The 27,071-nt window shown below is 37.4% G+C and overlaps 1 protein-coding gene across 8 annotated transcripts in view; it reads right to left on the reverse strand.

Moving 5' to 3' along the window:
- Positions 1-24,653, reverse strand: part of GRM5 (glutamate metabotropic receptor 5) — a 368,565-nt gene extending 343,912 nt beyond the window's left edge. For all 8 annotated transcript variants that reach the window (XM_074372823.1, XM_074372824.1, XM_074372821.1 and 5 more), the window contains exon 1: positions 23,993-24,653. In XM_074372823.1, coding sequence (XP_074228924.1) covers positions 23,993-24,653 — 661 coding nt within the window. The remainder of the gene's footprint in view (positions 1-23,992) is intronic.
- Positions 24,654-27,071: the final 2,418 nt, after the last annotated feature.

Consider the following 27,071-nt stretch of genomic DNA (forward strand, 5'->3'; position numbering starts at 1 on the left):
TGCTATTAAATGGGGATCAACAGTCATTGAGTTCATTAGAAACTCTCTGATCTCAAAAGGATACAGACTAATTTGGAATCCCAGTCCCAGACACTTCAGGGTCATTCCTCTCACAGCAGTGATGCTCCCTGAAACATCGTACAAATAAAACCTCAGGCTGCTGGCCCTGCCAGGCTAGAGATACTGAGGACGGTGTGCTGAGTGGGCCCTCAACTGCACCATCACTGCTTTAAAATATCCCCAAGCCTGTCTCTGATTTCAGAATCTTTATATCACAAATGATTATGATAACCAATTAAAGAAGCAGCCTGTTTCAGCATTAATTTTTGATTTAACTGTTCCAAATGATAGAATTTTGTTTTTCAGTTGACATAGACCTTAACCAAATACAAAATACTGGCAGATATGTTCACATCTATTCCTGTATCACTTTTCTAGCTCAAAAATCTCAAAATCAAAATAAAGGAAAATATTTGTATTCTATTCCAACATATTATGGCCAACAATATTGGAAAAACAATGTGTTCCACTTTGTGCTGCTTTTTAATGACATACTTTCAATTGTTGTTTATGTAACTGGAAAGAACAATTTTAACAGCCTGGCCTATAAGCTTGAAATGTATGAATCAAGCCTTGTAACCTAATATTACACCCTAACACGCACTTATAAATTTCCTTCTACACCTTGGCCCAAGCCCTGCTTTGCAGTAGATCCTGTAAATAGCCAGAACTGGCTGTTCTATGGGCGACTATCTCAAATGACAAGTGATTAAGTCAAGTCTACACCATGATTAGGCAAGTCTTCCACCAGGAAGATTAATTTCTCTCTTCGTGATGTCTTTCTTCAGCCAGAAATCTATAAGACGTTGGTGGGAGACACTGAAACCTGAGAACCAGGGATAGTGAGACTGTATCTAGAAGGTCTTGTTTATGTTATGTAGGCTTCCAGTCTTCCTTCTACATCTTGCGATGCGAGGATGTGTAGGGTAGTGGGCTACGGGGAAAAGAAACATGAACAGTATTTTCCTGTCCTGAAGGGTGCACCTCCATTTGACCGCCAGGGGGACAATGTAGTCTGTTCAAGTGATAGTCCTTTGTATCCGTATTGTTGGCTGAAGATGAACTGTGAGCTCAGGACCTGAGATGGATACAAACTGATGTTCAGGAGTGCTGAGAATGACAGCAAGAAACATAATGGAAGGGAAATACAGAATGCAAGCCAAGGATTTCATCAACTGTGAAGCTATGATACAGGTAATGCCGACATAAAGAACATAGTCAATAAAATTACAAAGGAGCAATGCAGTAGTGCCTGGACGATGACCTGGAAGTGATTTAAACTGAAAAGATGCATCTAACTGATTTGAAAAAGTGTCCACAATATAGTACTCTTGCTTCAAAAATTAATCTATGAAAGAAGGTGAACAGGATTGAATTTTTGTTAAAAGTACTATGTAACAAGTTATGGAGAAAAAGACGGAAGGAGGAGAAGAAGTTGATTTTGAAAAATTATAAAGAAAAGGTGGAAAATTACACACAAAACAGTCAACAGGAGTGACCTTCATGAGTGGAAGTGGAGGGTCTGGGTTTCACAGGTACAATTTACACTTCGGCAGCATTTGAATTTAGAACATCAAATGCAGCATGATGTAATAAAAAGAATCTTTGGAGTCAGAAATGCCTAAAATGAAATTTTGTCTCAGCCTACTGTAACCTTTTTAGAGTTATTTGTTTTCTCCATACATTAGTTTCCTTGGTTCCTATAAAATGACAATCATTGTGTCTGCGTTAAGTCAATAGGAAGATCAAATCAGATCACATATATGAAAATACTATACACATGACTGGCATTCAGTGTGTGGGATCTGTCATTATTGGTCATATTCTTAGCGTCTATTAGAAGAAAGGAAGAATACAATAGATTACTCACTCTTTTCCCCTGTGAACTGAATACAATATAAGAAAAAAAAGAAATCCATGTGGTAGCATGGAAGGTCATCTGAGCAAATTAGTTTTTATAACTATTAAAATGTCATAAATATTCTTAGAGTATTTCATATGCTATCGAAGCCATATGTTTTGTAAGTAACCCATGTGACAGAGTGGAGGCAAAGAAAGGTCAAGTGATCGTACATGGGACAGAAGAAAAGGGAGTCATCAAACCCTTTCAAGGGCCAGGGACCAGCATACTCTCCACTTTCCCTTTCATGATGGGTAACTGCTTACTATTCTTGCCTGGCAATCCTTAATTGTCTCACATCACATCTGGCTACTCACTCAACTATTTCAAAACCTAGTAGCAATCGGTAACTAAGTTCCAGTGCCCAACAGGCTACTGAAATGAGGAAAGCCAAGAACAGTTGGTTTATTAGATAAAATTAGCTTATGACAAAGTTTCAGATTTGCATTCTGGTATGAAACCAAAAACCCCGAGGTTGCAGTACAGACCAAGCTTTCAAAAATTAGTTGCCCAGTCTAGCCAATGAAATAACACTGTGACTTCTAGGTCCTAAAAGACAAAAAACTACATTATTTAGCATTTTTATGTCCTTATGAGAATATATGGTGATATCCAAATTCAACTTTGAATAATGTAACTCAACATGTATTCATTTGATATCATGTACTCAGAATTATGGCAAATGCTACCAAAGAAATCTACCATCCTTCACTGCAAGAAGCTTCCACTCTTGTTAATTATAATTAACATCTATGTAACACCTTATAAATAAAATTTAATTTTACTACCTGATTTTTAACAATTCAAATAGCAGAACTGAACAACTATACTTTTTAGCTTATATGTCAATGACCAAAGTGTTTATTTAGTAGTATTACATAAACATACAGCATAATGTTTGGTGTTAAAAAGAAAAAGTGCCTTTCTACATCTCTAATGAAGTTTTTCTGATCAAAAATTATAGACTTCACAGCACAAATAAACCTAAGAAGTCAATAAGAGAAAGAAAGTGAAACATTATTTGATAGGAGCTCTATTAAAATACTTTCAGATTATTCTGTCAGTACAGTATTTTTCAAGAAATAATTCAGTACACCAAGAAACAAACAACGTGGAGAGAATTAGGGACATATAAGAAGTCAGATCTATCAACCCACCTACAATATAGGAAATAGGTTGGTAAAAAAACTAGGTTTCCTTAATAATTAGTGCTTTTTCCCTAAGATTCTGATACCATTTGATAACAGGTTACATTCCTTTTTTTCAGGTGCAAACATGTTTTAGTAAAAGGATATTCCATTGTATGTGAGATACGCCTTGTCTTAGCTTTCTTATGAGCAGATGGTTCTTATTTAGAATATTATATGCAAATAGGCAGATTGCTTTTTCAGTAATAAATATGTCTGATAGATGAATGAGGTTTTGAATTCCTTTTTCTGAAGATGAATCCAAGTTCTAATTTTATAAAGATTTTTTTCCAAGTGTACAACATAGTCATTCAATATTTTTATAGATTATACTCCATTTAAAATTATTACAAAGCAATGGTTACATTTCCCTTGGCTGTATAATATATCCTGTTTTTTAAATCTATATATTAGTTTATATCTCTTTCTCTTTTGATGGAGGCACTGGGAATTGAACTCAGGATCTCATGCAGGCTAAGCATGTGCTCTATCACTAAGTTATTCCCCTCTCCCTTAGTTTCTATCTCTTAATCCCATACCCTTGTCTTGCCCCTTCCTTTTCCCTCTCCCACTGGTAACCACTAGTTTGTTCTCTATGTCTGTGAGTTTGTTTCTCTTTTGTTATTTACATTCATCTGTTTTATTTTTTAGGTTCCACATATAAGTGATAAAATACAGTATTTGTCTTTCTCTCTCTGATGTTTCACTAAGCAGAATATTCTCAAGGTCCATATCCATGTTGTTGCAAATGGCAGAATTTCATTCTTTTTATGGCTGAGTAATATTCCATTTGTGTGTATATGTGTGTGTACCACAGCTCTTTGATCCATTCATCTGTTTATGGACACTTAGGCTGCTTCCAAATCTTGGCTATTGTAAATAATGCTGCTATGAACATTGGGGTGCATGCATCTTTTCCAATTAGTGTTTTCATTTTCTTTGGATATATGCCCAGGAGTGAAATTGCTGGATCTTATGGTGGTCCTGGTCTTACTTTTTTGAGGAATCTCCTTACTATTCTCCACAGGGGCTGCACCAATTTACATTCCCACCAACAGTGTATGAGGGTTCCCTTTTCTCCACATCCTCGCCAACAATTATTATTTGTGTTCTTTTTGGTGATAGCCATTCTGATAGGTGTGAGGTGATATCTAGTTGTGGTTTCAACTTGCATTTCTCTGATGATTAGCAATTTTGAGCATCTTTTCATGTGCCTGTTGGCCATCTATATGTCTTATTTGGAAAAATGTCTATTCAGGTCTTCTGTCCAGTTTTAAAACCCAGGTGTTTGTCTTTTGATAATTAGTTATATGAGCTATTTACATATTTTGAATATTTATTCCTTATCAGTCATATCATTTGCAAATATTTTCTCCCATTCATAGGTTGCCTTTTCATTTTGTCAGTGGTTTTTCTTTGCTGTGCAAAAGCTTTAAAGTTAAATTAGGTCCCATTTGTTTATTTTTGCTTTTCTTTCTTTTGCCTTAGGATACAGAGCCAAAAAATTGTTGCTATGATTTACATCAAAGAGTGTTCTGCCTATGTTTTCTTCTAGGAGTTTTATGGTTTCAGGTCTTACATCTAGGTCTTTAATTAATTTTGAGTTTATTTCCATATGCGGTGTGAGAAAATGTTCTAATCTCATTGTTTTACATGTAGCTGTCCAGTTTTCCCAGCACCATGTATTGAAGAGATTGTCTCTTCTCCATTGTATATTTTTGCCTCCTTTGTCATAGATTAATTGACCATAGGTATGTGGGTTTATTTCTGGGCTCTTTATCCTGTTCCATTGATTTATGTGTCTGTTTTTGTGCCAGAGGTTACATTCATTTTGAGTGGTACCTGCTTTTTCCCTGGACATACATATTTAAAGTAAATATTTCCATAAATATATACAATAATTTTCTCATCTTCTGTTGCAAACACCTTGACATAAAAATTACTCCTGTTAACATTTAAATATTTAGTTCTTTGAGTTTTTTAAAATTTTTCTTATCATCAGAATAATGTATACTTGGTTATTCGAGATGCATCTCTGATCAGATTTTTTAGAAGTCATTGTGGCGGTACACAGTGAGGATGGGGCATGCAGAAATTTCTTATTTCTTAAATGCATGTATTTAAGGAGTCCTTACATCACTTAGTCAAAATGTCCTACAGAATTTCCTACAAAATTTCCTTACTGAATAACAGTAAAATGGTAAGCTGGGTACAAACACCAGCAAATGCTTACTTTCCAAGGAGTATAAAAGGGGGGTTAGCGGCAACAACAAAGGAGACAACAAAAGCCATATTTATTATGTTATATGACAGTTTTCCTCCCATTAAATTGTTATTTATAGATTATTTATTTATAAAAATAAGTTGACTTTTTATTTTTTTCTTCTTTCTTAAAGAGGCATTACCTTCTTTAAAAATTCTAAAACAGGTATCAGTAATGACACAGAGAGCATGACATTTACCACAAAAATCCAGCAATCAGGATTTACCCTTTTTCCAAATAATGCTACTACAGTGGGTAAGCATGGGACTTCCTACTGGTTTTAACTGCTGACCCCGATATATTTTCTGAATGGCAAAATTTGGATATTTGGGCTTATTCCTAATTATTCTAGTCAGTTACTTTTTTAATAGATGTGTCTCCAGAATAGCTGCATTTCGTAAGAGTGCCCAAATGAATTTTTGGTACAATTTATTGTATCTTTGGCTCCATCCATGGCTACAAAGCTTTGCGGCAATACCAGAGTCTCAACATGCATCCATACTGGGCAGGTTTTCTCAAGCAACAGGAGAAAAAGCTAGACAGCTATAGTCACAAGACCATGCCGTTGACAATTTCAGGGAGCAGCTTGGCAAATGTGTTGTTAAACTCAGCCTCTCCACGCCTCCATTTCCTCATCTCTTAAATGGTAATAATGATTATACCTAACTCATAGCATCATTGTAAGGATTAAAAAAAAAATCCACAGTTCCTGGAACATAGTAAGTAATCAGTATTAGTTACAGTAATGAGATAACAACCACCACCACACCAGTAATCTCATACTTGAGGAACAGATCTTTAAAGTATGCAAACAAAGTCCTCAAGATGGGTTATGTGATGTTCCCAAGTTAGTATAAAATTGAGAATCCTAAATTGAGATGATCTGACTCCTCGTTCTGTGCTCTTTTGTCTTACTACCTTTCAACAAGACAATAGGACACAGACACAAAATTGCAAGTGAAGTATTATAATAATATGGACAAACACTGTAAAGTTTAAGGGAGAAAATTGAGAAAAATGATATATGTGGGTTTGGTTAAGTAGCCCATGGGGGAAGCAGGACCAAACACAGCTTCAAAGACGGTTAGAAGAAAGAAGGTCATTCAATGTAGATGTACCAAAAAGATGGTCTCACAGCTGTGTGCCTATCTCCAAATCCATCAAATTGTAAATATCAAATATATGCAGGCTTTTACAGATCAGCTATACCTCAATATAGCTGCTCTTTTTTGAAAAAAAAAAAAAAAGACTGTCACAAGAATTGCAATAAAATGTAAATCTATGGTTAAGAATGGGACTTATGAAGGAAGATTAAAGGATGATTTACCCTACAGATGAGGCCTAACAAAAGTTTAATAACAACCTCATACTTGATGCATGAACATTCTATATTTAAATCTTCAAAACTGTATTTTATAGTACAAAAACTTTATCTTGAAAGCAACTTTGATAGAGTTATCCATGAGCAGGGAGAAATTCACTGTTTTGCTTCTCAAGCAAGCTAGTGTTAAATATATTTATATTACCTTAACTTTTTAAGCCAGCAATTATTTATTTAAAAAATTTACAACTTTGATGTAAATATAGTGTTTTATAAATGTTAAGTCCTAAAAATTGTTCATACCTTTCAAGTTCATACAAGAATTTAACCTTCTTGCTTGCTTGTGGTTTTTGTTCTTGTTAATTTAGCTAAGATAAAGATGTTTAAATATATAAGTAAACACCACGTAAAATATGTTCATTGATATGCTTTTCAGAATTGTGAAAAATAACAATATTCTAAGGGTCCCCAAATCTGCAATGTTGTGGGAAAATGACAGGATATTATGCAGGTAACCACGGTTAACAATGTTCACAAAGGGTATGAAAAATATGGGAAAATATTCTTTATGACGCTGAGTTTAAAAATGTGAACAAAAATACAAAATCAAGTATGACTAGTTTTGAAATTAGTTATACATGGTTGTTAAAATTATGCATAAGAAAGATAAAAAGGAAATATATCAAAGCTGTTTTATTTCTGTTATAATATTAATGATTTAAAATTTTTTTCTTCTCCAAATGTTAAACAATATCTATGTATTATTTTTGCATTTGGAAATAACATATATTTTTAAATATATCATTTGTGCCCTCCCTATTTTCACTTCATATCATTTAAGTTGTTTTTAGACACCAGAATGACAAGTGTAACTAACTCAAAGTCAAATGTAACTCAAGAAGTTACAATTGAACCCACGCTTAGGCCAAAAGAATAGTAATAACCAAATGAATATTAACAGATGATATTCATTCACTGCCTACTGTGAGCTGCACACCATAAAGAAGTGTTTTATATATTTTAAATACTCGTTTACTTAGCAAAACAAATATTTGATGTAGGTCTACTGTTATTCTCACTTCTGTGACTCAGTTTCCTCATCTATAAACTGAGATAATAGTAGTATCATCCCATAGGACTGATGTGAGTATTAAATGAATTTGTGCACATACAAATACTCAGAAAAGTGCCTGGACACCCGGTGAATGCCCTGTGACTGTTCTCCGTCATCATCCCATCACCCTCAACATCCTCAGTTATTCAACCACAGACAAGGCTGAGATTTATTGAGGTTAAATAACTTGCTCAGATTCTGGTCTGTTTAACCACAGTCTAAGCCCTTAAATTCAACAATAAAAGCAGTAAATAAATCTTTCAATTATTAGTAAAAGATAAATTTCTTATAAAACTGAGTATTCTTGAAATAAAAGTTCCCTGACTATTAAACTTACTTTCCAATCGGTTTCCAGGCACTGTGACCTTAGACAAGTTGCCTAAGTGTCTAAATCTAAGTTTCTCTTTTCTAAAAATCAGGAGGTTGAAAAAAGAACATAAAATACCAACAGCCAAGAGTTTTTGAACTCTTATTGTTACTGTGTTTATTGTGGTGGAGACTTCATTAATGAAGTCTTTGATGAGCATCTAATTTTCACAGTACTGTACTAAGTATTTTGCAAAAGTGTAATGCACACATATAGATCTTGGCACACAGTGAGTGTTCATTTAATATTTAATTAATTAACAATATCAGGCAGCTTTAGATTTACAAAGTGCATTAACTGATTATTCAATTGACCATCCATAACAAAATATTAGTACACAGAGTGCAGATAAAGCCATCTGTCATCCAGCAAATGAGGATCCGTGTATTCAGAAAGGTTCAATGAACTGCCCAAGGTCATCCCAAAGTGGGAAACCAAATGTGGTCTCCGGAATAATTCCAAGACTAATGCTCTTTCCACTGAGCTCAAACCCAAATTCTTTGACTCGCTTCCTGCACCAGAAGTCAAGTTTTAGATATTCAAATCCAGTCCCTTCAGCATAAGTTGCTGCTGTTCTTCAGGAATGGTTAAGACTTATTTCAGTCACCTTTCAACAGAAATTGTGTACAATTTCTGACAGTCCTCTCATGGCCACGCTAGTGCATTATATATTTAAAAGCTTGAGAGCTTATTTTTCTTCTTCATGTTTCCAGAAATGATATTCGTTCTTTCTAGTGATGACACAAGTGTTATGCTTTCCTCAGCCTCTGTAAACCTCCTAGTCATAAGTAATAATTTGCCATCTTCTGACAGAGTGAAGGTAAAGCTAAGGCATGCCACAGGCTTTGAGGCCAGAAGAGAAATTTCCTGACAAACAAACACAAATTACTATTCTCTATAGTCACAAAATAGCACAGCTTCCTTCAAGGAAGGTGTTTTTCAAGTAAACGAAACCAATGCAGTACAACCACTAATTCCATTGGTTACTTCAACTTCAGACACATTTTAGAGAGTTTAAGACTCAGGAAAGACCCCAAGAAGAGGGAGAGGTCTGAAAATTTCAAGAAAAAATCAGATACCAAGAAACATCAAAATCAGAGATATGTTGGAGATTATGAACAATTTCACTCAAAGAATGTTACATGTGTACTAGGAAAACTGCAGTATGACTAAAAGGGATAAAAAGAGTTTATTTAAATATTCCTAGGGCTCCACATAATTAGATAAGTATCAGAAGTCTAAAATTCATGAAAAATCATCCCAATTTTGTTACACAAGCCATAGAATGTCTTAATTACTAGTGATAATGTATTTTATAATTTATTGTTAGAGGTTGTCTGCTGTATCTGTTAGTGAAGGAGATTAAAATCTTACCTTTCAATAAAAAATGCATTAATGGCACCTAAATCAGATTTCCTATCTTGAATGGAACAATACTAATTAACTTCATGCTAGATCAGGGGGCACTGGAAAGTATAATCAAAAGCTTAACTAGGTCACCTGTGGTTCTCCACACGGCTCCCTTCAATCCCAGAATATTAAGCACAAAGCAAGTATAAAATCACATTGTACTAAATGAAATGAGGACACATTGCTTTTTGCTTTTTCTTATTTTCTTTACTTCCAACAGAGATATCCACCCCTAGTCACCTTAGTCAGGTAAATATCCTGCTTCTAGGCTCACACGTCCCACTTGTGCTATTTGGTAAGGACTGGTAAGTAGAGATTGTTTCCTGAGAAAAAAATCTTTATACTCTCCATAATTTTCTAAGTCACACTTAAAAATACTTCTTTCTTTCGATCCAGTTGCTTAGTACACTCATCCTTTGCCACGCAGCTGTCACTTTATGAGTTCCTGCTGGCACAAAACCATATTCTTTCCATGAGGGTCAATTTTACATTAGTATGAGACCATGGCTTGGTGGGCACCTGAGAAAAGTCATGTGCTGACAGGTGCTTCTGTCTCACCTTTTCATACTGTGCTCCACAGAGTCTGTCTCTGAGAAGATATCTGAATTCTTCTCAGAGAATTTGGTTTATATCCAAAGATGTTGGCAGTGAATGCTAAGTTTAACTCAGGAAATTGCGATCATGCAGGACTAGATTAAGAAAAAAAAAAAAAAAACAAAAAAAAAAACGCCAGAGTTTATCATTTTGGATACTGATATAAAATCATCAAAATAGAAGCTAAACAGAATTGTCGCAGGCATCCCATAGTGCTTTGTATGCATTATTCTGACTTGTCTGTATCTAGGCAACTTTTATACTTTCAGTGTATCATTTAAAAAGAAAAAGCCAAAAAAAAAAAAAAAAAAAAACCACATAATAGTTTCCCACTAAATCTTTTCAAATTAGTGAGTAAATTAATTCATTTTCTGTAGCATCACATGGACTCAAGCTCTGTTATGTATGCTTCTATGCACTGTATAGTCACATTGAAATATATTGCACTATGTCAAAAATTTATAACATTTTGTGTAAAACTTTCTCTCAAACCATCAAAAATGTTGCCACCCTTTTAAAATTATTTTTATAACTTCATACAACTCAGCAAATGAAAGTACTTCCAGATTCCCAAACAACTTGGAGTTTTTTTTCTCATTTTATTAGTTATGTGAGGGTTTACTGTTATCAACTATATAGAAATACAAATTTATATAATTATTATTGCCAGCTTGATTCTTCAGCATATATTTTTCACAAAGCCTAGAATTTCAACATTAAATGTAAGGAAAATTAATGATTGTTTATATATTTTTTATATCCTCTGAACAAAAAAATGAGAATTAATTATGCTCATGTAACAAGGGATGAGTTTACTAACTTGGGAAATGAAAACTAGCAAATTAAGTTTGATTACAAATAATATTGCCAGATAGCTTAATTTTTTTCAGTGTCTTGATATCATTTTTCTGTTTTCTCAGTTTACTTCAATGAAACATAGTATCAACTGCATTTTTAATTTAATTTTTTTCAAATTCCATGAAATTGAAATTAAACTAACATAACACAGAGAGAGAAACAAGATGGCGGAGTAGAAGGATGCTCGTAGCTCACCCTCTCCCACAAATACACCAAAACGCACATCTACAGACCTACTCAGCCAACCAGAGCACCTGCCGAACTCCGACAGAACCGCCCTCTTCAAAAAGCAAAGATGCCAAAAATCTGGTAGGAGGAAAGGAAAAAAGAAAGAAGAAAAAGCAAAACAGTGTGGGACCGGTCCCGCAGGGAGGGAGTAGCAAAGGAGAACTAGCGCTCGTTCGCTGGGTCTCCCCTCTCCAATGCAGAGGCCAGCGGGATGGAGGGGGAGACTCTGAGGCTCAGATCTGCCCCGAGCACCCCTTGACCGACAGAACTGTGTTAAATGGGCACAAAGGGACCTAGCCCAAGATGGGAGCCGGCAGCTGGGGGCCGGGGCAGGCAGCCCGAGCCGGGCGGAGGACTGGGGCAGCTGCACTGAGGCAGCCCTGGGGGACTGCAGGGTGCTGCACGCTGTGGCTGGGAGGGGATATGGAGCAGAACAACCTCAGTCCCCCATAAATTGTGAAAAAGCAAAGCAACATGGCTGGTGTGCCCTGTGGGGAGTGGCGCCATAACCTTTGTCTCCTCAGACCCGAAGTGCCATTACTGGCACTTCTCCCAAGAAGAGAGGCGGGGCACAGCCACAGCCGCCATCTCCTCCTGTGTGCAGGGCCAGGGTGGGGGTGGGGCCGAGACCTGAATCCGCACCTGGGGGCTCTGCAACCTCCTAGGCAGGACTGAGACTTGTTTACAGCCCAAGGCAGATAAGATCTTTCTGCTCTGGCACCTCAGAGAACTCATGGCGCCAAGACAAACAAGGAGCTGAGATTTGGCACAGAGCAGGGGCGGGGCCATTCCATGGTCTTCCCCGAGCCGCCTTCTGAGTGCCAACCTGAGGCGGAGAGGAGTGGGCAGCTGCACAGAGCAGTGGAGCGCCCGGCACCAGGAGAGGGCAGGTGGCCACCCCCCTTCCTGGTAGGAATGCAGCACCTGACCACAGTGCTGGGAGGGGGTGCGATCCACCCACCTGCCTTGCCCGAGTGCAGCATCTGACTGCGGCATAGCGAGGGGGAGTGACCTGCCCACCCACTGGGAAGAGCTCAGCACCTGACATAGTGTTGGGAGGGGGCACGATCTGTTAGCCGACAGCCACTGGGAGCAGCACAGACGAGGGCACCAACAGAGGGCCTCTGGAAACAACAAGCTGAGTTCACAAAACGGTGAAGACACAAAGCCCTCTCAATAAAATCATCAAGAGCACACCGTCTCCAGGAGAACTAGATAACTGATACTCCTTAAGCCACAGCGCCAGAGATATGAGCAATATGAAGAAGCAGAGGAACCACTCCCAATTAAAAGAACAAGAGAAATCCTCTGAAAGCATGATCAAGAAATAGACATTAATGGCCTATTAGATCAAGATTTCAAAAAGGGAGTGATCAAAGTACTGAAGGAGCTAAAAGAAATAGTGTTTAGAGATATAAAATACATCAAAAATGAAATAGAAGCTATAAAGAAGAACCAAGTAGAATTAGTAAACTCATTTGCTGAGATGAGAGCTGACCTAAAGGCTGTACAAAGCAGGCTAGATAATGCAGAGGAACAAATAAGTGACCTGGAAGACAGGACAACAGAAAGCACCCAATCAGAACAGCTGAGAGAAAAACAAATAAAAAACAATGCAAACAATATAAGGGGCCTATGGGATAATATAAAGTGTGCCAATCTACGCACAATAGCGGTTCCAGAAGGGGAAGAAAGAACAAAGGGGATTGAAAAGGTATTGGAAGAAATCATGACTGAAAACTTCCCAAACCTAAAGGAATCAGATATCCAAGTACAGGAAGCTCAGAGGGTCCCAAACGGGAAGGATCCTAACAGACCCACACCATGACATATCATCACCAAGATGGCCAGAGTCAAGGATAAAGAAATGATCCTAAGGGCAGCAAGAGAAAAGCAAAGAGTGAGTTACAAGGGAACCCCCATAAGGCTCTCAGCTGATTTCTCTACACAAACACTACAGGCCAGAAGGGAGTGGCAAGATATATTCAAGGTCCTGAATGAAAAGAAGATGCAGCCTAGGATACTCTATACAGCAAGGCTATCCTTTAGAATAGAAGGAGAGATAAAGATCTTCACAGACAAGCAAAAACTAAAAGAGTTTAGCAACACTAAACCCATGCTAAAAGAAATATTCACAGGTCTACTCTGACTAGAAAAGAAGCAGGATACTACAAAAAGAGAAACTCATAACTGGAAAGGAGATAACTGCCATGAATTACAAAAAGAATAAACACAAAATTGTAAAAGAAGACATCTAAATCATTAAGAGTGGGAGATGGAAGCAAGGAAAGCCACTGTGGAAAACAGTATGGAGATTCCTCAAAAGACTAGGAATAGACTTACCATATGACCCAGGAATCCCGCTCCTGGGCATATATCCAGAAGGAACCCTACTTCAGGATGACACCTGCACCCCAATGTTCATAGCAGCACTATTTACAATAGCCAAGACATGGAAACAGCCTAAATGTCCATCAACAGATGACTGAATAAAGAAGAAGTGGTATATTTATACAATGGAATACTATTCAGCCACAAAAACTGACAACATAACGCCATTTGCAGCAACATGGATGCTCCAGGAGAATGTCATTCTAAGTGAAGTAAGCCAGAAAGAGAAAGAAAAATACCATATGAGATCGCTCATATGTGGAATCTAAAAAAAAAAACAACAAACAAAACATAAATACAAAACAGAAATAGACTCACAGACATAGAATACAAACTTGTGGTTGCCAAGGGGGCAGAGGGTGGGAAGGGATAGACGGGATTTCAAAATTGTAGAATAGATAAACAAGATTATACTGTATAGCACAGGGAAATATACACAAGATCTTATGGTAGCTCACAGAGAAAAAAATGTGACAATGAATATATATATGTTCATGTATGACTGAAAAAGTGCGCTCTACACTAGAATTTGACACAACGTTGTAAAATGACTATTACTCAATAAAAAAAGTTAAAAAAAAAAAACTAACATAACACGCTTCTCTAAAAGATAAAAAGCCAGCATAAGGCAATGCAATAATTCAGTTTTCCTTAATAATAAATGGCTCTCTACTCTCATTAGGGAGAGTCAAGGCTTGAAATCCTAACCCAAATCTGGTGAAAAGCAGATGCAGAGTTTTTGAAAAGAAATTATGTAACCAAAGGAATATTAAGAAGGCTTATGAAGAAATTGTCAAAGATACAAACACTTCAATTTTTAGAGTCCTTGAGAAAAGTAGTAGAGACATATCCTTTTTACTCTATTTATGGTCTACTTTTCATTGTAGCTATGGGTAGAACTTATTTTCAGATAATATTAGTAATAATACACTAATAATAGCATAAACTTTATATCTTAATATCACTTCATACAGTATAGAAAAACAGATATTTTCTGATAACACAAATACTTGATAAATAATAGCTCTTATTGGCATTGTTATATTTGAGCTGTAATGATGTGTAAGAGGAGCATCTGGTTCATTTTCAAACTAGCATAGCTATTAAATGTAGTCTGTTTTATTTCCTAGGGTCCGTATTATTTCCTTTGGCTTTATACTCAAGCCTATGGGATGCTTCAACGTGCTACACCTTAGCCTTCATTAGCAAGGTTGCAGTTACTGACTATTAAAAGTGCTGGAGCACATCCAATTTGAAATTTAAAAAGATGTTATAAAACCATTGTGTTGATTGTTTTTACTACAAAAGATATTCATGCTTCTTATAAAAGTGAAAACAATTCAGAAGTGCTTAAAGTACAGCATTAACTCTCCATCTTCAGTCTCCTGTTTCCACACCCCCATCCCTACATACACAAACAAGTTGAGAAGTCTTTCTGGAGTATGCGCCAAAATGAGATTTCATAACTCCTAGTCCTAATGTATTCTGGAGAAGTTTTCCATACATAAGGCCCCAGCATTTAACAATATGTCTTCCTGCCCTTAAAAAATTCATACCATACGGCTTCCTCCCATAATTGGCATCTGAAGGACGAGCTGTGGCGTCTGCAGTGGAGATGCAGATAGAAACCACCAGGTACAGTCTGTACCTGTCATCAGACTCACAGGAAGGTCTTCTAGGAGGTCACCTTGTTGCCACATGCTTCCTCCTTAATTTATTTTCTTTTTACTGTAATTAAATCCTTCCATGGGAACAAGGAAAGGTGCTGCTTTCAAAGCCAGATACAAAGACACATGAAATATACTCAAAAGATTCTCTCAGTAGGGAAACAAATAGTGTTTTCATGTTTCCTATGGAGGGAAGAGGATCAATAGCTGTGCATCCTACTGTTCCTTGAAGCCACAACCACCCCAGTATAAAGGGAGGGAGTTCGGACATAATTAAAAAGAGCTGGCCTTGGGTCCACATCCTTGCTCTGCCACTAAGGAGCCACAGTGTTTTGGGAAAAATCACTTTCTCTTTCCAGCCCTATTTTCTAACCCATAAATGGTAACTTGTTATGGGATAAATGAATCAACTAGAAAATGAATGACGTATTACAGTACACATGACTGTGTTTTAACTCACCAAAAAAAAAAAATAGAATCTCAATTAAGCAGCATTTGGTTGTCAAGAATGGGGTTATCAAAGAGGGCAAATAATCCAGCTCCCTCACTTCCCAACTGAGGTTTACGTTCATTTTTCCAGAGCCCCTCCACATGGCTGTTTATTCCAAGCTTGTGCACAGGAGTCACGGAGAACAGAGAGCTAACTCCTAAAAGAGGCCAGTCTTTCAATGAATGGTTCTGTTACGGAACAAAAAATATCCTTCTAAAATTGACCCGTAATTTGTTATTCTGGTGTTTCAGTAATTAGCTCTCTTTGTAATGTTCCTGGCCGTATAGAGTCCAGCTTCTCTCCACCTGAATTTTCCAAGTACCTAAGAATAGCACTCAGGCCCTGCCAGTCTCTCTGTTCAGTTTATTCTCTGAAGACAGGATTTCATATCCCACAACCACTTTGGCCACTCTTCTTTGTGTTGACTTGAAATGTGATGCCCCCTTTTATCCAGCCCGGGCGTGTCTGTGGAAGCATGAGAAAAGCAAGTCACAGAAGGTGAAACCTGCAAGAAGTCTCCAAGAACATCCTTTCCAGCCCCCTTCAATGGGACAAATGTATGAAGGAGTTGAAGTGACTTTCTCAGAGTCACAGTAAACATTCTTATCTCTGACGTCAGCGATATTTCTTTCAGTAAAACTAGGCCTTTTATTTTTTCCACTCCCAGGATACATTAATGTAATCTTCATCTTTCATATATTCACCTTCAAATTCAGGGGGTCATGAGTTTATCACTCTTGATCTAGATTTACCAAACTGCCTACAAAATCTAAAAATTTTCAGTAGCTAAAGAAGAGGTAGGGAAAATTCGGTAAATAAGAAAGAGGGAGAGAAAGAGAGAACAAAGAAGGGCAAAGCAGCCTCTCTCTAGAGTTCTGTGCCCCTCTACCCTTGTTTTCTCTTATGGGCTTGCTTCATGTGTGGTGGGTAGAGTTTGCTGTGCAGAAACTGTTTTGCGTTGGGACATGAACACCTCACACCACGGCCCCCCATTCCCCAGCTTTCCTCAGTCAGAAGCAATGCCTGTTGCTCATTATGAAACTTCATAAACCTAGAAGCTAGTAAGATTATCATGACTGAGGAACTGAGTCACAAGACTAGTTCAGTAAACAGAAGGAACGGACCTTTGAGTATTGAAATTCTAAAGCTCAGACAATAATGTTGTCTCTGCGAGATCCTGAATAATGGACACCAAGGAAAGACACACAATTTGCGCAGCTCCCATCCATAAAATGGATAATACCCAAATACCTAACAGGCATACTCACTCACAGACTATCTTTGCATTGCAAGAAGCATCTGATTGGTTGGAACTGTAGTGTCCACATTTGCACAGCACCCCAGGTAGCTATCTGTGTGTGCTGGGATGGCAGTGCAGTGGCATCCTCCAAAAACCAAGTTTCTTCTAACTTAGTCGCCCTAGGCATGGAGTATTTAGGGGGACATTCTGGTATTTTCAGCAGTGGATGAACAGCAATAGTGTCTGAGAAACTGGAAACAGGAATGTTATCTCAGGCATGAGTCTTTTATAGGTGAATCAGAGCCCAAGCCAGAACTTGTCTAAAAATAATGATGGTGATAATAATAATAATAATATTTATTTATAATATATTATTATTATATATTATAATATTATATTAAATATATATTAAATAATAATATTTATTTATAATATATTATTATATATTATAATATATTAAATATATATTAAATAATAATATTTATTTATAATATATTATTATATATTATAATAATATATTAAATATATATTAAATAATAATAATAATATTTGTTATAATATATTATTATTATGATGGTGATAATAATAATAAAAATAATCCCCTGAAATTAGGGAAGATCTTGTCCTGGCCACAGCTAGATAGGTCAGTGGATCCCAATTTTTTCCCTAAGACAGGTTAGAGGCTACCAGCTGGAAGTCCATAGACTATTCCATCTGGAAGGGAAGATAAGAGGAAGCCCCCGACCCCAAACACACTTCCCAGTGCTACCTGTGTTTCTTTCTCTACTAACAATGAAGTTGCTTACAGTGATATATGACTATGAAAGACTGCTTCTTTTACTATTAGAGTTGCACTAGCTCCCCGACTGTGGCTCCATGATGTAACTTAATGAAGAATCCACCTAAAAGTCTCTGCATCTGATTTTTCATTTATCGTCATGCTAATGGCAACCAACATAATTATCCAATCAATTCATACTTATAAGATGTTGGCAGAAGGTCTGATGTTTTCAGAATTCTTGTGAAGCAAAGGAAAAAATCTTTTCTGCAAAGCATCAGTATGACCCAGGCAAAGAAGCAGTTCATTTAATTTACAGACCAAGAGCAAAGAGATCATGCTATGTCTCAAGGCTAATTTTCTACATAAACGATTTCATTCGTGGTCCCTGCTATTATTTAAAATAGGCATTAAAACTTTCAGCAGATTGTCATCACTGAGGCAAAGGGAAAAGGAATAAAGCATTGAAATGGAGAGTTAATAAAATAACAACAACAAAAAAAACTTGAATGATGTGGAAACAAAATTCTGGACAGGAATCTTGAGTTTCAAGACCCAGCTTTGTTAATGGTTAAGGCCAAATTACTTGTCCTTCCTTTCCTGTTTCCTCAAATGTGAGATAAAGGGGTTATTAAACGCTTGCCTGAGACCCTCCCAGTGTTAACATTCTACAAAGCTAACAGTAGCTTTTGTCTGAATTATCACTATGACCATCTCAAAGTTCATCTCAACTCTCAACACTGTTCAATCCCCAGAGAAACAAAATGAAATCTCTTTAAAGAGTACTCAGTAGGGCTCATGGTGACATCTCTCATCTTCCCAAACTAAATTGCTGTCTTGACACAATCACAATTAATAGAAAAGGTGTAATGAGAAAACCGTGTTCCCCAAGTTTTAGAAGTTAAACTAAATGTACAGACTATGAATCACACCGAAGGCCTTTCAACCAAAGCTTGATTGTTATCAAATTTTTAAATAACTGATAGAAAACCGTATCATAACCTGAAAGTTAGCCTGAAGACAATGTTTAATGATGTCACATTACCAATACAACTTACTGGTACAATTTTTCTCCCAGAGCATCACTGAGATGTATTATTTGGCTAGAACAAATTAGCATTCCTTTATCATTAGGTGGAAATAACAAATTCGGGAACCAGTGCAAACAAAAAAGGGAGTGAGGTGTGAACAGCGTTTAACAATTAATCATAGGAGGTATTTTGGTATGTCATTTTTATAGAGAAGCAAAACTGTGAAAAATTACAAGTGCCTGCTATTTATCCACACACGATATACTCATTAATAGTGAGCTGGGTACTATTTTAACACAAATACATCCATTCACCAAATAGCCTTTGAGCATCTATTATGTGCTACACACTCAGACAGACCCTGGGGAGGTACAGCGGAATTTCAACTAAAGTCAGCAAAAATTTCCAAGTGTGAAAATCCTATAAGTCATCTGTAAAGTACCGTACGTATAGTTTGTGTATAAAAGCCAATTCATAATTACTCTTCTCAATTAAATGGAGCTATATGAAGGGGAAGCATGGAATAATGGAATATATAGCATTCAGACTTCAAGGGAATTATCAGAGCTCTAACTTTGAACCAAAAGTATGGGGGGAAGCATTTAAAGTTGTCTTTCTTGCCCATGGCATTTATTACATTGAAATCACAAGAATATTAATGTGTGTTAATAAATTTATTTTGTTTTGATTTCGAAGTTTAGACACTGTAGTAGTACCCCACTGGGGTGCAGTGGGGTTTGAGTTTAAAGTCATTGGAATGAAAATGCTTACACTGGGCTCCACCTTGAAGGTATCTGTTACTGCACATAAATTTATGGTTAGATGGGTAATGTTTATAGCTTCAGTTGGGCGCTATTACGTGATGGAAATTGACTGTGGGTCACGACGGCAATTGTGTGGAACTTCACTGGGAGCTCTCGCTTAGATGAGGTCAAGTGGTCGAAGATGGCCCTCATCTGGGGAACCTGGCTGCTCTCATCCCTCTCAGAGTGATGACAGGGTTCCAAGACAGACACATAAGAAAGAAAGTTCTCATTCTCACCAAATTCTATTGGCCAAAGCAGTCACAAGGCTAGTGCTGCATGAGAGCGGAAGGGAACCACGAAGTTACAAAGCAAAGGGGTCATTCATGGACGTCAGCAGAGCCAAAGCAGTGGATCGGCCACACCCTTAAACAGACAAGCACCGTTGCTTCTGCACCATAATGGGCACAGGTACCAACGTTTCCAAATGCACTGAGACAAAAGGACCCCTTAAATTTTCTCAGAGCAGAGAGAGTGGCTTGCAATGGGACTGACTCCTTTAAAAGGAGTACAGGCTTTTCTTCCCAGTCCTTGCATGTTCCTTTCCTCCCCAGTCCTTGCATGTTCCTTTCCTCCACATGGTTGAAGAGCTAGTGCGGTCTGCCTTTTAACACATTTTTTTCTTGTTTTTGTTTTCAGACATTTAATCTCTTTGCCTTGAAGGCCTAGGCAATACTTCTGCATAACATAACAAGCCACAGTAAATATACAGTCCTGTAGCCTTCAAAAAAACATAAACCAAGGAAATGCGAGTGTAGGAGATTAACCTTGAAGCTGAAACCCACATCTCCTTGTGCTCTCCTCTGAAATTCTGTGACAGCACACACATTCTCAAAGGGACATCTTGTGATAGCTGCCACGAGGACTGAGTGACAGTACTGCCACGTTGAAGTATACAATGAATGGGCAACATGGGGGGGACAAATGGGTTTTGTGAAAATAAGACAACAGCTTTTTATAGACTTCAATGCTGTGTGTGAAAGCATTTGGAAATTTCCATAGTCTTCAAGACAGAGGAATAACAACTGAGCAGAAGAAGGTAATTATAAGGACATGGGAATAAGTTTGAGATACTGGGGATATGTGAACCAGGGCTAGAGAGAACTGCCCCAAACCAGCCACAGAAAGAGGCCCAAGGAAGAACCGGTACCATCATTTCATGGAAAATCCCACAGGGGCTCCCTGAAGGGCTAGGCAGCAGACACCCAGGCTCACCTTGGGGCCTTCCGCAGTACCCAACAGAGCTGTGTCTTGCTACACTCAAGCACTTTCCTGATCCTAGAGGTGAATTTTAACTTGCAGAACTTCCCACCAGACCTCTCCTATATTGATAAATTATAAGATGTAACCCCATGTAACTTCATTAGCCACATACTTGCTTACGATCAAAGCAATTTAAATACCTCTTCATTAACAACATAAAACAATAGGCCAAGAAGTATTTCCTCCAGTCTTTAATGTCCGTATTCAATTTGTTCTCTCCTGCATCTCCATGTTATCTTCCAAATATTTTGCCAAAATCGAGCAACAAAATTTTTATTGGCCTATATTTGGAAAAATCACTAAATTTGCCTGAATTTGGCAATCAAATTTTTATTGACTTATTTCTTGCCCACAAATAGAATATTTTCTTTTATTTGCTATGTTGTAATAGGCAGCCTGTGCTTGTAATACACTTCAAAAGTTTGCATTTAAAAATTCTGTAAGAAAAGTCACTTCCATTCCACCCTATTCCTTAATTCCTTAGAATTCCTCCCTAGAAGGAGCAACTGTTATATCTTGCTCTTCTCTGAAAACAATTCTGTAAATATTCAATCAAATGGTTTTTACAACCTCCATTTTATACAAATAACATGCCAGGACTGTGCCTTGCTTTTTTCACTTAAAATGATCCTGGGGATCATTCTGTTCTCATTACCTGCAGAGTGCCTCAGTCATTTTAATAGCTATGTAATAATGTATTGTATGAATGCATCATAATTTATTTTATTAATATCACTCACTACTCATGTACATTTAGGTTGAAAAAGACAATTTAAATTAGTAAAAGTCAAAGGTAATGATGATGAGTTTCTCTTTGAACACAATCTTGGATTAGCATTTCCTACGTAGTGACCAAGATCTACTCTTCTGAAGTCAGAAGGAAGTCCTTAATACATTTTATGATTGATTTGAGGCACACTAAAACATGTCTTCATCCTTGGTCTTCTGCCAACATATTTTTTAATTTTCTCACCTCATATTTCCTTGTGCCCTTTACTGGAAATCCATGCCTTCTAATTTTCACCAAGTGTCAGTATTCTTCCTGTTAAAATTCCACTGTCAAATGCATTTCCTCCTCTAAGATTTCCACCATGGCTTCCATCCCCATGGAGCAGGACGTGACTTTTTTTTTCTCCTTCAATTTCCGATTACATGCCCATTGAGGGTAGTGATGTATAAAACATTGGACTGTCCTTCATAGACTACCAGAGGGCCTTTCGTATATTTGGGCTTATTAAACATGTGTTACATAAATGTATCCTCCAGGTATGATTCTATCGAATTCTGCTAAATTATAATAGGACTCTGAACTAGAAGTTAGTAGCTATGAGCCTCCTCCTGTCTCTGAAATTGCTATCAGGTAATTCTTGGGTGAAATATTTGAACTCCTCAAAAATTTGTATTTTAAAATGGGACTAAAATATCTGGATTATCTATATCACTGCTTGCTATGAGAATCAAATGAAATGGTGGTTTTAAGAAAAACCTCAGGATAAGGAAAAAAAGTCAAAGGTTTCCTAGTCCAATCACCTATCCAATCACCACTGCTCAAAATCTCTATAAATCAACAACTCTGTAAGTAAACTATAAACCATGCATGAACACCTCCAAAGGCATAGACGTCTCAAACCAGTGTAGAAACCCATTTTATACTGGCGCAGCTTTGGCGATTATTGAGTGTCTATGCAGTGAAATCCATCTGAGAGCACTTGCTGATGAAAAGTCTGCAATATCTAATTGGTGACGGACTTCCACTCTCTGAAGTCATTTTACTCTGACCATTAATTTCCCAATAACTCAACCCCAACATTTTATAAGATTGTTTAGAACACACTGAGAGTGTTATTGCAGAATTTTAAAACCTCAGCTAATCCTAACAATGATTTAATGAGCTATACAAAGTATCTGGTGCCTTCCTTGGCATACTATCATGCTTAGTACATGCAGTGTGCTGTCCCAGGAGGAGTGCTGCACAATGAGTGAGCCTCATAATCTGGGCACCTTAACTTCTGTAGGTCAAACCAAACCTATACTGAACAGCCTTGGTTGAGAACTAACAAACAATGTATAAAAAGCATTTTAAAAGCACTTTTAACAGTAATAAGAGCTAATATTATTATTATCTGTTACAGAACCTCAGGTATGTCTTTCTTCCTCACTATGCTCTGAGCATAAAGAAGCAATAAATTTCAAAGCAAACTAATGTTGAATTATTAAAAATTACATTTCCCGAGTATGTCCTATCCAAGGATAGACCTAATTCATACATATCTCCATTTCAGTTTTAACTATACACTCTTTTGAAAAATAGTCATAAGACTAAACTGTTTGGTAATTTTCTATTACAGCATACTTGAGCCAGGACCGGGTGCCTTCAGTCCTTACATGTTTTTTATGTGTACCTCCCTTTAACTCTCAGAAACATTAGGTGTATGACTGAAACATGATGCCCAGAAATCGGTACAACTATGTAAACTGACTATACTTCAATAAAAAAGAATGTAAGTTTAAAAAATGATAATTGCAGAGCACAATATATTCAAAGAAATCCAAATGGATGCTTTTTATAAGAAGGTATTATGATGATTATGACCCAGACAAGACCACCTCTTACATTACTGAGGCATGTATCCTACAATAAATGAAGAAGCAACTGGAAAAAAAAAAAAAAAAAAAGAAACAAGAGGCACTTGGAGCAACCGTAAAGTGTTAAAAATATGAGAAGTTCAATGAAGATCTAGAAAACTTAAAAATCTCCAGCATCATTACAGCAGGTGTATGGATAACATAATACATTAACCAGAAAAAAATTTCCTATTTTGCCAAATGATGGCCACAGCATCACTCGTATTAGCTTAAATCTGTTACTCTAGACATCGGCCATCCAGTCCCTTCTTATAGAGCTGGTATAACTAAGCAGTTCAAAAGATCCCAAATAATTAGGACAATTTCAGCCCTCCAGAACCTGAAATTGTAACTGGCAAGCTGTCAGGTGCATGAGACAGACTCGGTGTGAAGAAAACTTACCCTCCGTGTGCACAGCTGACACATAGGTCCAGTTGTATCTCTTCACTATGTCCACCATGGCCCGTGCCTGCTGGGCATCTGAAGGCACAACCCTCATGAAGTACTTGAACAGAGTTTTGTCGCTCAGATCCATGCTTGTTGCTGAGTAAGCAATTTGAGGTATGTTGAAAAGCTGGAGCAAGTTCTGGACCTGAATGGCCACAGAGCTGGAGCCGGGCCCAATGACCCCCACTATGGGCTTCTTGGAGCGGAAGGAAGAGGATGAGCCATCCACACAGCGCACCAGACCTTCTTCTTCTTCTGAAGAAATAAGCGAGTCCCTTATAAACTCAATGCTCTGCTCTAGGGCCACAGCCGAATGCCAGCAGGAATCCCGTATCTCACAGCCCAGGGTGATGTTGGGCAGGAGTGTGGGGTCTGAGTTGATCCTTTCCAGGGTGTGCAGCATGGCCTCCACTCTCTGAATGCCATACTGTTCACGAACCGCCCCACACTTCCGCTCATGAACTTTGTCCACAGTGGGTTGGTGGTGGACAGAAAAGAGAGCCCCAATAATGATGTCACCTGGCATGTGAGCCACCACCCTCCTCTCACTGGACTGTGCACTCCCACGGACATCTTCTTTCAAAAGCAGGACTGACAGGATCAACAGAAGGACCATTTTAGGAAAGGAGTTCAAGCTAATAAAGACAGCATGGTGGGGAGACTTTAGGAGAGTTCTGACAGACAGGATCAAGAGATGTCCTATGTTGAGTGGCAAACCAAAGCCTTAGCCAACAATTTAGATGTGCTCTCTAAAGGACCACCATGTCCCCAGGTACCATGTAGTTAGATGCATCCATGTGATCATGATCTTCAAAACCTGAAGGGGAAGGAAAAGAACAGAATGGGTATTTAACAACAGAAGTACAGCTGGTTTCCGAAGCTCTAACAGTCTATGCTAGTGGGGAAAGAGAGGTCTTTGATGATGCAGATAACTTGAAAAAAAGAATTCAGAAATCTTTCTGACTCTTCTTTGTCTCTGCTGTGATTTTGTGGTTTGATAAAAGCAGCTGATACAGCTTCTTGACCCTACTTTGTTTAGGTTAATATTTTTTTCATTTGTTCATATGGAGTACCCAAAAATGAATCTTATGTGTGGCTGGTCAAACTATACTCTGATGTGGAGGTGAGGGGAAGCATCCTAAAAGAAGTATGCCAGGAACAAAAATCTTCAGAAACCTCCAAAATATTCAATATTGGTGATCTCCAGTAATAATGATGGTATTTTTTGTTTGTTTTAGGAATGCTTTTTGTTTCTTTCCAAATTTTCAGCATTGGGCATGTATTGATGATGCAATTAAAAAATAAAGTTACTTTTTTAAAAAAAGCCCACATGCCCTTTCTTCAATTGCAATGTAAAGCAAGTTGAATAATCTCTCCAGTGAATAAGAATTACGTCTACTTTCCATATAAGATAGAACAAAGACAAACCAAGCCAACTGGGCATTTCCACATTAAATGAACGGTAGAGAAGGAAGGGGGTTGGAAGATTACAAAGTAAGATGCCCCCCCCAATACATAAGCATAGTGAAATGCATACTAATTTTTGCAGAAAAGAACATTCAGGTTCAAATTCCAGTTCTACTATTCAGAACTATTAGTAAATTGTTTCAAATGTGCCAGAATTTTGTCATCTGAAAAATGGGAATAATGTGTGCGAGGCTGCCCTTATGGGAATCAATATGAGATATCAACTATGTAAATGTTTTGTGTATTGAAAAGGGCTATATATATTCAAGACATGATTTTTTCTGTTATTAAATTTCCAAGGGCATTCTGTGCCTAGGTGGTGAGGACAGAAAATTCTCTGGCAACTCACTTGGTTCTCCAGAGTCTTCAAAGTAATTATAGAGTCTTGTAATAAAATTCACAGTAATCAGTCCTATACCCCTGATCCAGGAAAAAATTCCATGTCATGAAGACTCAAAGGCTGGATGGATGCATATTTGGAACTATACTTCCAAGCAGAAACTAAGTATAGCTATGAATATAGTCACTTATTTCAATTTAAGCTCCTAAGAAGAAGAAAATTTTGTCCCAAGTTGCCTACAGCAAATTCTAGCATGATTTGTTAGAGAGCACTGACAAATTAGTGATTTGGGTTATTTAAAGGATAGTATAAGAGACTTATTCTGTATGCTACCATCTCGGCCAGCCAAGGATCTCAAACTGTTTTAAAGTGACTAACTCCCTAAGCACCACCTTTCAAAGACAGGTGATGTTTCTTCAGGAATTTATGCAATTATGATGCTTCTTCAGGAATACTAATGGTTTTCAAAATTCATCAGACCTGCAAACATTCTAGTCCACGCACAAAATGAATAGAGCCTGAGTCACATTTCTAATCACTCTCACTCTCATTTTCACCATTTCCTTCTACTGTTTCCTATAGCAACAGAGAAAGGCTCCCTCTGTATAGTGCCAAACACTAAAATTAAAAACAAAAACAAAAACCCCCATCAAATAGCTAGGTTTTCCAGAATAACTAGATATTTAGCAATATTTGGGGGGAAAAATCAGTTTTGGTAAGGAAGTTGGCATTGGAGACAAGGAAGAAGGAAACAAAGGCTAATATTAATTTTCTCATTGGGAAATCATCAGAATATTCCCCAGCTTTCGCCTCACTTCACTTAGACCAAAGACCTGGGGATCCATGCTTATTCTCACGATCACACGAATCCTACTGCAGACAAAAAGAAAAATCTAAAGTAAAAAGAATCACAATTTCTCATTAAATCCAGGATGTTAGTGAGCAAAGCCAGTAACGAACCAGGATTCATTTTCATCTTGTAAGAGCTATTAAAGCTGAGGTGAGAGACTAGAAGTGGCCCATCAAAACACATTTTATTTTTGCATTTTATTTGTTAGTTATTTCCAGCAAGCCTTATGTATTGAGAATATATTTGTATATATACATATATAGTCCTCCTATTATAAGCTAAATTAATTATTAACTCATTCAACAAATACCTATTAACTATAGAGTGGGAGAGACTCTATAGCAAAGTACAGAGACATACATTGGTAATTACTATCA

The sequence above is a fragment of the Camelus bactrianus genome, chromosome 10 (genome assembly GCF_048773025.1).
Source record: "Camelus bactrianus isolate YW-2024 breed Bactrian camel chromosome 10, ASM4877302v1, whole genome shotgun sequence".
Lineage (NCBI taxonomy): Eukaryota > Metazoa > Chordata > Mammalia > Artiodactyla > Camelidae > Camelus > Camelus bactrianus.